Source organism: Lampris incognitus, chromosome 14 (assembly GCF_029633865.1).
Source record: "Lampris incognitus isolate fLamInc1 chromosome 14, fLamInc1.hap2, whole genome shotgun sequence".
NCBI lineage: Eukaryota > Metazoa > Chordata > Actinopteri > Lampriformes > Lampridae > Lampris > Lampris incognitus.
In genome coordinates this window covers 41,209,870-41,222,537 of record NC_079224.1, presented here as the reverse complement: position 1 = coordinate 41,222,537, position 12,668 = coordinate 41,209,870, and the positions used below count along the sequence as shown (strand labels likewise).

General features: G+C 47.1%; 1 protein-coding gene across 1 annotated transcript; it reads left to right on the top strand.

Annotated features, from left to right (window-relative positions):
- Positions 1-4,582: 4,582 nt before the first annotated feature.
- On the top strand, positions 4,583-10,657 carry otol1a (otolin 1a). The gene is made up of 4 exons (XM_056293917.1): positions 4,583-5,021; positions 7,441-7,530; positions 8,563-8,634; positions 9,774-10,657. The coding sequence occupies exons 1-4, from the start codon at positions 4,583-4,585 to the stop codon at positions 10,655-10,657; spliced, it is 1,485 nt and encodes a 494-aa protein (XP_056149892.1).
- Positions 10,658-12,668: the final 2,011 nt, after the last annotated feature.

Below are 12,668 nucleotides of genomic sequence, written 5' to 3'. Positions count from 1 at the left end.
TGAGGTCGTTGTATCACTTTGTTAAGAGCTCTGGGGTCTAAACACACTCTAAGTTTGCCTGTCTTTGGCTTCTCAACAATGACGAGTGCGTTCACCCATTCTGTGGGTTCTGTTACCTTACAGATTATGCCGCCTTTCTCCATGCTGTCAAGCTCGTCCCTCAGTTTGCTGCGTAGGGCGATGGGGATTCTGCGTGGCGGGCAGACGACCGGCGTTGCATCTGGTGTGACGCGGAAGGTGCACTCGCCTGGGAACTCTCCTATTCCTTGGAAAACATCTGCATACTCATCCATTATGCTCTGTGATGTGACATTGTTTTCCTCGCTCACAGCCATCACTATTTTTACCAAGTTTAGGTCACGGCATGTTTTCATTGCCATGACTGGTGGGGCGTTTGTGTCAATGACGTAAAAGTCCAGCATAATTGCATTGTCTCTGTACTTACATTTGAGTTTGCATGTGCCTTTCACGCTCAGCGCGCCTCCTCCATATTCAGTGAGTCTGTGTATTGCTGGTTTCAGTGTCACATTTTTGAACAGCGCCTGGAACAGGTTGGTGGGAATAGTATTGGCCTGTGCCCCAGTGTCTAGTTTAAACTTTACCTTCTGTGGAGGTGTGCCAATTCCAACCTCTACGTAAGCCTGCTCGTTGCTTTTTCCGTTGTTCTCTATTGAGATGCAGTCTATGTACAGCTCTGTCTGTTCTCCCACAGCGGTGCTCTCCACTGTAATGTTGTCGAAGTACAGTTCTTCCTGCTCTCTGTCAGTGGTGTACTCTTCTGGGTTCTCTCCGACGGCATGTACTGTGCCGCGGTAGTACTTTGTCTGTCCCTGGGAGCTAGACTTGCATACTTTAGCAAAATGATTGAGCTTCTTGCATTTAATGCATTGTTTACCCTTAGCTGGGCAAGTGGCTTTAGCGCCGTGTAGCCCTCCACAATAGCTACACGCCCTAGCGGCGGTGCTAACGTTACCCTCCCTTTGTCTGAAGTTAGCGTTAGCTGCTTTGGGTGCGTTCGGTTTGTAAGTCTTTCTGCCTATTGCGTGCACCGTTTCATGTGTGCTGCCCTGGCCCATAGACTTTAGCTGTTGCTTTGCTAGCTCGTGTGAGCGGGCTACATCTATGGCCTTTTCTAGCGTTAGCTCAGCTCCCTGGCTAAGTAGCTTTTCTCTCACTCTGGGTGAGTTGGTGGCAAACACGATGCGGTCCCTGACCATCTCGTCGGCATTTGGGTAGCCACAGTCTTTGACTAGGAGCTTTAGCTCAGTTACAAATCGTTCGAAGGATTCACTCTCTCCCTGCATCTTTTCATGAAATTTATATCTGGCATAAATCGGGTTTGCTTTGGGGGTGATGTACTCAGTGTACTTATCGTAGTACGTTTCTAGCTTCTTGGCTTGTTCTCCGCTGAGTGTCCAAGTGTTGTGCACATCGCGCCCTTTTTCCCCTATCCAGAGCAGGAGGTAGCTGCATTTCTCCTCTTCGTTCTTCCCGCGCAGGGGGCCCTTGAACATTAGCTCCGTTGTTTGCCGAAATCGTCTCCATGCTTCAGGTAAGTTCGCCGATTCCCAGTCCATCCGTGGAGCTGGAACGCCGTACGAATCCATATTGGGTATTTAAACTCCGCTACTCTGACACCATGTAATGATCTGTGCCCTCTGGCTATGTTAACTTATAACATTAATAAAGCAAGGACGACTTCTCTCGTGCTGGGTGTTTATTCATCGACCGGATTCCGACTGACGTTGTTACGTACATCACGTGACTTTGTTGTGGCGCTACGGAAAGCCGTAAGGGACATTAGCAAATCAAATATTACTAGCAAATATTACAGCAAGAATAATCAGAAAACTGGCTGGACAACCATAACTTAACCCTGCGTTAACCTGCCAGGGCAACCATGACTTAACCCTTAGTTCCTGGGTTGAATTCTGTCCCCAATACGTGTCCACCTCAACCGGTTTTTTTTTTTTTGCCCGGTGAGGGATTCGATACGGGGTGTACCGCACCACAAGGCGACGTCACTAACCGCTCGGCTAAAGGGTCAGACCCGTTAGCTAGGGGCTAACGTGTCTTATTAATAGTTTACAGTAATTTAAATAAATTAGGTCGGTAAGTTAGTTAAATAACCGGTCGGTTTGGCGAACATTACGGGCGGACTATTTTGGCGCCTACGGCGCAGGGGCTTGTGGGAACGTGTTGCTCCGCTCCGTATCTTCCGCTAGCTTAGCCTCTCTTCAGCGCAGCACAGACAGGCCAGACGGCGGTGAATGTATTTACGACACGCTTCTGCCTTGGAGACCGTTTGTCTGTAGGTAACGTACGTAAATAATTGTCAGACACTATTTCTTAAGGAATGTCATGTTAGAAACTTGTTATCGTTTTTGGTAAACATGCGCTCTGCTAGTGTAAACTACTAAGACACGTTAGCCCCTAGCTAACGGGTCTGACCTTTTAGCCGAGCGGTTAGTGACGTCGCCTTGTGGTGCAATAAAGTCCGTATCGAATCCCGCACCGGGCAAGAAAATAACCGGTTATACTAGTTAGCGTGCCCTAGCTAGTTAGCATGCCCTAGCTAGTTAGCGGTAGTTAGCTCTGTTCACTAATGGTTTTTTGATTTGTAGTTCGTGTTTTTATACAGTACATTGCTGCTTTATATTTTGGTAGGAATTGTGTATTAATGTGTATAATACTGCAGCGTGCAGGGACGAGTAGACACGTTAGCCCTTGGCTAACGGGTCGGACCCTTAAGTCGACTGGTTAACGTTGTCGCCTGTGGTGCAGGACACAGGGGTTTGCGTTCCGGCTGTGGCGACGGTTGCCCCCCCCCCCCACGAGTCTCCTGCACCACAGGCCACAACGTTAACCAGTCGATCAAAGGGTCCCGTTAGCCAAGTGCTAACGTGTCTACTCATCCGTGCACGCTACAATACTTACAGTCAATATGACTATGTTGATGTTTGCGTACCGATTTCTTTTCTTAATTCTATAATGTTTCAGTTATACAAAACAAAAGCAAAAAGCCAAAAGAGGAAACAAGACTTAAATTAAATTAAAAGAAAGGTCAAGCCTTTTGTGTTTATTGGAGGACTTCTGGATGTTAACTGGCTGTCTAGTTTTGCTGCGAGGGCAGTACATGAAGGATAACGCCAGGCGTGTTAAGAAGGATAAAGTCTTGTCACACACTATTTCCTCAAACTACTAAACTGTGATGTTGAAGAAATTCATGTATTTTAAGCATTCTTTGCTTTAATTCCGTTATATCTGAACCTGCACTCTGGTGTATTATTCTCCAATACCTTGTTTACAGGGCCTGAATGTGTCGGAGTCCTTCTGTTGTTAACCGATATATTTGTTTCTTGTCTTTCTTAACCTGCTCGTGTGTGTGTGTGTGTGTGTGTGTGTGTGTGTGTGTGTGTGTGTGTGCGCATGCGTGTGGGTGTGAGTGTGTGTGTGTGTGCATGCGTGTGGGTGTGTGTGCGCGCCCGCGTGTGTATGTGTAACTGAAGACATTGATCCAAAGGGGGTCCAGACCATTGTTAAAGTCAAAGGTCGATATCCTATCCTCAGCGTGTTTCCAGACACGTGAAGTTCAGTGGTGCTGGGTCTCCATGGGGTCTGTTGGGTTCCCTTGATTCTTTCGATTTGTTTAGATCAAGGCGGTGAAATGGGAAGATCAATGTTGCCGTGGAGTCTGTTTTTGGGACATAGATCCTTCTCAGTGGGTTTGTGGTGGAGCATTTTCTGCTTTGAGGTGGTGCCAATTGGTGTGGGCAACACAAGGTAATACACACGGAGCTCTTATGAGATGTTATCTGTCACTTACAGTACAGTACAGTACAGAACACTTCAGTCTGTGAGTGTTTGTGTCTATTTGTACACATGTAGCATGTATTGTAGATGTTTCTGTGTTTCTCTTGTGTGTAGCCTCTCAATTGCTTTTGTCTGTGCACAAAGCGCTCATGGGTGCGAAGCGGCATCTCAGCTCAGTTTGTGCTCTAGTGGCCCTGAAATCATACCCCATATCCCGAAGAAGAAAGTCTTGTGTGCGACCTGCCTTAAGTCTTTCATTTTCATATCCCTCAGGAGTCATTCAATATGTTTGGAACCTGCCTACCTAATCCTGACCCCCAGTGTTTTATTTCCTTTGTTCTCTCATTGGCGCTATAGGGAGGGGGGATGTTGGACTACCAGGGGCAATATAAGGAGAAGGGGGTAGGATGTATCTGCAACCAAATGCAGGGGAATGAGTAAATCATTAGCATCATCCACATCAGCAGGTAAGCGACACCGGTCAATTTTTTCAATTTTACCTCCATTGGTCGACATTTTGCACTGCATTTCTGAAGTAAGATTTTTCATTATTCAGTGTTTCTGTTGCAGGGGCCGGCTGTAATAAGGCGATAGACACACTTGCGGTTCAAAATGCTTAATTTGCAATGTGGAGAAATCAATTTTTGATGCAACTGCACTATGTAGCTGAGTGTAATCATTTTGTCTTCCAGACTTCATCCTTTTTTCTGTTTCTTTGCTAAAAACCAGTCCCCTCTCTCACAGATCCCCTGTGCCCAAAGCCATCAGCATGCTGTCTCTTCGCCTTGTCCTCCTATTGACCACTTTCCTTGCGGTCCTGATGACCACCCTGACTTCTGGTGCCAGAACCACACGCTGGCCCAAACCCCAGAGAACAAAGAAACCTCCTCAAGCTGGGAGCAGCGACAGATTCGGAGAGCCAACACCAGCCCCTTCCACTGGCATGCCTATAGGGCAGACCACTGACATCACGACGGACGCTTACTCCTCGTCGACCACAGACAGCACCACATACTCCAGTGACACATACCCCACCGAGTTCCACACAGAGGCCATGCCTCCCCCCGGGGTTAACGGTGGAAATTACACTCTGGACTACAACGGATGCTTCTTCAACTTCTGTGAGTGCTGTCCGCCAGAACGGGGACCTCTAGGGCCCATGGGAGAGAGAGGACTGCCTGGATCGCCAGGAGAGAAGGGCCCTCCAGGTAAAGAATGACCCCTCAAGTATGTAATTGCTGATATGCTGAAAGGACTGGAGCTCTATGAGATAGTTATATTTTGAAGTGCCATATTACATCAATCAGTGTGAAGTGTCTCCTCTTAAAGGAATGATTCAGAATTTTTGAAGTCAATCCCAGTTTTATACCCACTACTCATTCAGTACATTGGTAGGTTTTATTTTCACTGTCATCCATCATTTTTTTTCTTCCAGCTCCAGCTTGCCTTATACTGTGGAGTTCAGTGCAATTAATGGGGGACAAATATACAATCCTCTTTCAGTGCAATAAAACACTGCATGATTCAGCCAAAGCTAGCATAATGCCACAGCAGCCTATCACAGTGAATTTGAGTAGACATTTACAGTCATATTATTGCCAAATTCCCTCTTAGCGTTTGCTGTGCCGCAGCGGAGTGGCTTCTGCTATGGCTGTGTTCCAAGCAGCTGCAGGGCAGGAACTGAGCAAAACTGTAAATTTTTAGAATGACCACTCAAATTTGCTGTTATAGACTGCTGTAGCGTCACGTTAGCTTTGGCTGGATGGTGGATTTATCTCCCATTAATTGCATTGAACCATAGATGGCAATCTAGAGAGAGCTACGGCATGCCCAGTGTGAGGAAAACGATTGATGACTGTGAAAATGAAACCCACCTACAGTGCTGCTTGAAAGTTTGTGAACCCTCCAGACATGGTCAATGTTTTTGTAAAAAAACATTAAGATAAGCTTATTACACATACATCCAAATCCCAATTTGTAAAGCACACCTTCCAAATAATGGACACACACACACAAAAAAGATATATTTTCATTATTTAATTCAACACAGGTGGTTTATTTCACAAAAACTGAAAATTTAACATGTGCAGAAGTATGTGAACCCTTGTATTAGTAGCTTGTGGCTCCTGCTTTTGCAGCCATTACTTCAACCAAACGTCTTCTGTAACCACTAACCAGTCACTCGCATCTGCTTACGGGGATTTTTGCCCACTCCTCCTTGCAGAACTCCGCCAGTTGAGAGAGGTTGGAGAGACATCTGGTATGTGCCAACTTCTTCAGGTCTCGCCACAACATTTCAATTGGATTAAGGTCCAGACTTTGACTGGGCCAATCCAGAGTACGAATCCTCTTTCTCTGAAGCCATTCCTTTGTAGTTTTGCTGGAATGCTTTGGGTAATTGTCTTTTTGCATAATCCATTTTCGTCCCAGCGTCAACTCCCTGACTGATGCCAGGAGATTCTGGTCAAGAATTTGTTGATATGCTGGAGAATTCATGGTTCCTTGGATAATATGGAGTCGTCCAGGTCCAGAAGCAGAAAAGCAGCCCCAGACCTTCCCCAATCCACCACCATGCTTCACTGTTGGGAGGAGGTTCTTTTCTTCATATGCAGTGTTGGCTTTTCTCCAAACATGTTGGTTTTGATTGTGACCAAATAATTCTATTTTGGACTCGTCTGTCCAGAGAATGGACTCCCAGAAGGTCTCTGGTTTGTCCAAGTGCTCTCTGGCAAAGTTGAAATGGGCAGCTTTGTTCTTTTTTGAGAGCAGAGGCTTCCTTCTAGCAACCCTCCCATGAATGTCATGGCTATTCAATTTCCGTCTGATTGTAGATGCATGCACATTTGTCCCAGATGCTACCAGAGAGGTCTGCAACTCTCTAGAGGTGATGTGTGGGTTGGCCTTTACCTGATTTATTAGTTTTCTGGTGCTTCTGGGTGATAGTTTTGATGGGCGTCCACTTCTAGGCAGAGTTGCTGTCATGTTGAAGGCCCTCCATTTGTAAATTATTTGTCTTACAGTGGATGGATGGAGCTGGAATCTTTTGGAGATGGTCTTATAGCCCTCCCCAGACTGATGGGCTGTCACTACCCTCTTCTTCGTGTCCTCGGATATCTCCTTTGCTCTCGGCATTGTTGATTTGTATGGGACCACAGTGGTTTGGTTGATTTCCTCTCTCTTTTAATTAGTGCAGGCCAAACCCTTTCCCAAGGATGTCTCATTTCATTGGTCTGCTTAAATGATTAATTAAGCACCCAAATGTGTTTCACCACAGTCTGTTACCTGCTTGACTTAACCAATGCAGCTGGGGGTTCACTTACTTTTGCACATAGACTAATTCCATGTTTCATGTAGTTTTTGGGGTACTTAAACAAGTCCCACTAAACAAGTACATGAAATTGATAAACATATATCTGACATTTCATACATAAAAACTGGTGATGATAAAATAAGAAAATCATGGTAAAACAACAGAAACATCTAAACTGCTCAAGGGGTTCACATACTTTCAAGCAGCACTGTATGTAGTGTATAAAATAGGGATAGACCTCAAAAATGCCTAAATGCTCCTTTGAATGACCCTGGTCACAATTTTTACCGTTTCCTGATCCCTTCTTTGTATTCCAGGGGTACCAGGGGTAAAGGGGGAGCCCGGCCTCAGGGGTCCTCCAGGTATACCAGGGCTCCATGGAGCCAATGGACTCAATGGCGACACAGGTAAAATTGGGTTCTACTGGATGGTGATGTTGGGCTGCTGTGAGTGATTCTTAAATATGTTTGTTTATGAATTTGTGAACATAAATGTGTTTCTTAATTAATAGTACAATACTGAAAATGTGAGCTATCATATATAGAGATTTCACCTAATACTTCATATTATCTCTGAAATCCTTACTTGCCAAATAACATATTTAGGGGACAGATGAAAGGAAAAACCTGAACGCTTGACCCCTACAGTGAGGGGGTCCTGGGTCTCTGTTATGCTGTGTGTGGGAGGGGGGGGCATTTTCATGGCATGGTTTGGGTCCGCTTGTCCCCCTAGAGGGAAGGGTCACTGTAAATCAATACAAAGTTATTCTGAGTGATCACCTTTATCCTATGATGAGACATTTATATCCTGATGGGAGTGGTCTCTTCCAGGATGACAATGCCCCCATCCACAGGGCACGAGGAGTCACTGAGTGGTTTGATGAGGATGAAAATGATGTAAATCATATGCTATGGCCTTCACAGCCACCAGATCTCAACTCAATTGAACACCTGTGGGAGGTTTTGGACCGACATGTTAGACAGCGCTGGCCACCACCATCATCAAAACAGCAAATGAGGGAATATCTTTTGGAAGAACGGTGCTCCATCACTCCAGTAGAGCTCAGACACTTGTAGAATCTATGACAAGGAGCACTGAAGCTGTTCTGGAGGCTCCTCGTGGCCCAACACCTTACTAAGACACTTTATGTTGGTTTTTCCTTTCATTTGCCACCCGACTGTATTTAGGTACTGATATGTGGATACTCTTCCAAAGGGTGACATGCCTAGTTTTTATTTTTTTCCTGATTTGAAACTTTATGCTGAGCTTCCCACCAAGACAAATTCCTAGTATGTGCCTTACTTGGCCGTCAATAAGAATTATACTTGAATGTTATTTGTATGGAATTGCACCACCTACAATGAAATGATAATGCCTCCTTGGTGACAGAAAATCTATAAATGCCCCCTTATGTCACTCGCATGTTTAATATTGAACAGGTGAAAACGGTGAACGAGGACCTATGGGTTTCCCTGGTACTCCTGGTGCTGATGGGAAACAGGGAGAAAAAGGTATGAAATGTTCTACCAAAGCTGGCCAGCTACATTTGATGTTAAAGGGAAATAACCTCTGTTTTCAACTTTATATATAGTGTGTGTGTGTGGATATTGTAGGGATAACACTGTTTGCAGCCATGATACTGACCCGTCTTCTCCGTGTCTCTGAGACGTTGCTGATATTGCATCCGCCAGTAACGTCACTATTGGACAATTCGTGAGCATGAAAAATGACTTCCTGCTTTGCTTATAGGCTTTATTGTATAACGAATGACAAATATCAACCCTACTTAAAGCTCTATAACAAAAATGTGAAATCGAATAACAACGCTACATACGTCTACCAAAGAAGGTTGAATCAGCTCATCTGGACACCGCGTTTATTGACAAATGTTTCATCGCTCCACTACGTGACCTCTTCAGTCTAAGCTGACTGCAGGTGTCCCCACCCTTATGAACAACACGGTTCCATAACGACCGGAACCAATGACCAGCTTCATATGCAAATATGGGTGTGACCATTAACTAGAGTTTCCCAAGTCCTCGGTAAATAGTTCACATGGCCTTTGAAGCTCCAGTTATTGGTCACACCCGTATTTGCATATGGTCGTTGGTTCCGGTTGCTGTGCATGCGTGTTGTTTATAAGGGTGGGGACACCTGCAGAGGTCACTTAGTGGAGCGATGAAACGTATCCGACAGTAAACGCTGTGTCCAGATGAGCTGATTCAACCTTCTTTGATTTTCTCACCCGGATTATTGAGCATGCATCAGAACGCCACATACAGCTGTGTTGCGTAGTGTAGTCCTTCACATTTTCTTATACAGTGCGGGCTGTCAGCAAACCAGGGAGTTAGGCGGTGTAAAAGGTTTTCGCATTCACCGATTATGCGGCAGTGATGTCACTAGCGGACGATTGGAGTGTGCGTTTTACAACATCGACGAGAATAATGATGAAAATGAAATAATGAAAATCATTATCGTTTCCCTTTAAGAGGAGGTGGTGTTCAAAAATCAGTCGTAGCTAAACTCAATCTGATTAAGAGCTGCGTTTGCTTGTGTGCTGAGTTAGGTGTTGTCATTTGAAATATGCATGGTTTTGTTGACCAAATATTCAAAGGATCATTTTCCAAGTGAATTACACTTCTCCACACAGGTGACTTAGGTCCCAAAGGAGAGAAGGGTGAACCTGGACTGCCTGGTTTAAAAGGGGACATGGGAAACAAAGGAGAGCCAGGTCAGAATGGGATAAGAGGCAGCCCAGGGATCGAGGGGCCAACAGGGACCCCTGGGCTAGCTGGAACAAAGGGTCAGAAGGGTGAAAAAGGAGAGAGGGGGGATTGTCCACCAGGTGAGAAAGGGGAGAGAGGGGATGTGGGTAAGCAAGGGCTCTCTGGTCGAAGAGGAGATGCAGGCCCCCCAGGAATGAATGGAACTGACGGTGCACAGGGACCAGATGGGGAGCCAGGGCCTCCAGGGGCAAAGGGGGAGACTGGGGCCAGAGGACCCTCGGGTGTTCCCGGAGGGAGAGGCATGCTAGGGCTGAAGGGAGAGAGAGGTCCTAAAGGTGGACGGGGGCCAAGAGGCCCCAAAGGCTCGCCCGGTGAGAAGGCAATGCAGGTCTCCTCTGCCTTCAGCGTGGGGCTGTTCCCCAGCAGGTCCTTCCCTCCACCTGGCGTGCCCGTGAGGTTCGATAAGATCTTTTACAACGGGGAGGGCCACTGGGACCCAACTCTCAGCAAGTTCAACGTTACCCACACAGGGGTGTATGTGTTCACTTACCACATCACCGTACGAAATCGGCCTCTGCGGGCCGCCCTGGTTGTTAACGGGACACGGAAGCTGCGTACACGCGATTCGCTGTATGGCCAAGATATCGATCAGGCGTCCAACCTCGCCCTGCTGCAGCTGAGCGCAGGTGACCAGGTGTGGCTGGAGACACTGAGGGATTGGAATGGCGTTTACTCCAGCAGCGAGGACGACAGCACGTTCTCCGGCTTCTTGCTTTACCCCAATAACAAGGAAATGCCTTCTGTATGACACGATTTGCAACCGAGATGTTCGATAACGGAATTAGCGTTGCTCTTTTGACCTCCCGTAGACCCTACGCCCCCACCTTCAGACTATTTGCACCACCCGAGCCGCTCGATACCTACTCGCTGCCGCTTGTGTTCCTGCTTGCTGCTTTCTGCTAATCAAGTGCTTTACTAGCCTCATTAAAACATGAGTAAGATTACACCACCTCACGCAACACTTTGACACTTTCTATCGATGCAATAAAAAGTACTGGCAATGCACTACCTTGGAGTCGGGTGTATTTGGGGTCGCTACTGTAAGTGTCACTGTTATAAATACAACGCAGTAACCACCGCAGAAACAGCACGTGGCCTGTATTTAGTTTTGAAAAAAAAATAACATAATAATTTGAATTTCTTTTGCACTTGTGTTCAGGAAGAAAAATAAAAAAAAGTCATTACACTCAATTGACACTAGAGGGCAGAGCAAGCTTGTGTTTTGCAGCGATCAAGCGACTGGCACGGGGGAAGGTTTGAGCCTGTCCCTCATTAATTATTTATAGAAGTCATTACTCAGAAGGCAACATTCACATTAGACAGCAAGACCAGGAGGCGGTAGTGTAATTGATCAGCGGAGGGAAGAACAGTGATGAAAAAGGGTCGACGAGGAAGTAAGGCAAAAATCAAGACGGACAACAGGCTCCCCGAAAAGGTGACGTTCTCGTTGAAGAATATGTCCAATACCTGAAACAACATTCAGCATGATCTTGGCCATGTGGTGATGGGGGGGGGGGGCGGGGGAACAGCAAGATGTCCTCTATCCCAATGGAGAATAGCACTGACACCATTGCAGCATGCAAAATGCCCCGGAGCTCTCGTGGCCCACTTTGGCTGCAGTCTCTGAGCTTGCTCAACAGTGATATTCATGACCCCTGACCCGGAACGTAAATACGATAAAATCCTGGAACCCTCCATCAAAAAGCTCAGTAGAGAAAGAGGGCAACCCCCCCCCTATTCATACTTCCCAATTACCTGCGAGGAATGAGGGAGATATTAGGGACTCGTCCCCACAGACACCGCGGCAGATTGATAGCGGTGTCAGGGAATCAAGCTCCTGCAGATAAGACGGTGAAAGGAGATGTGAGAGGTACAAATGGCGACGGTCCCCCGAGAAATACGCCGCCGGCACAATATACGCACCCTGAGGAAACACAAGAGAGACGAACTTGGACCTTAACTCGAGTCTCATCGCCGATGCCATTTATCATCATCGCATTAGCCAGTTTAAGAGTAATTTGATTGAGCGGTAGCTCGTCGACCCGCCAGGGTGCGCGAATGTTTCATTATCCCTCTGAGCACACACTCATTTACATGTGACGTCAAGTGGATGTTACGAGCCCAGTTTACAACATGGCGAATCTACTCCCCCCCCCCCCCCCAATGTGGACTAGACTAGTGGCGCAGTGGTTAGCGCGGTCGCCTCACAGCAAGAAGGGCCTGGGTTCGAGCCCCGGGGTAGTCCAACCTTGCTGGGTCGTCCCGGGTCGTCCTCTGTGTGGAGTTTGCACGTTCTCCCCGTGTCTGTGTGGGTTTCCTCCGGGGGTCCGGTTTCCTCCCACAGTCCAAAGACATGTAGGTCAGGTGACTCGGCCGTACTAAATTGTCCCTAGGTGTGAATGTGTGTGTGTGTTGGCCCTGTGATGGTCTGGCGGCCTGTCCAGGGTGTCTCCCCGCCCGCTGGCCAGTGACTGCTGGGATTGGCTCCAGCATCCCCGTGACCCTGAGAGCAGGGTAAGCGGTTCGGATAGCGGATGGATGGATGGACTAGACCAGGGGCGTCAAACTCCAGGCCTCGAGGGCCGCCGTGTCTGCAGGTATCTGTTGCAACCGTGCACTACACCGCCTGATTAGACTAGTTCCTCCCCCTCCTTGAGCCAGGAGGTGAGCTAATTAGTGAAATCAGCTGGTGTAGTGCACGGTTGCAGCAAATCCCTGCAGACGCCGCGGCCCTCGGGGCCTGGAGTTGGACGCCCCTG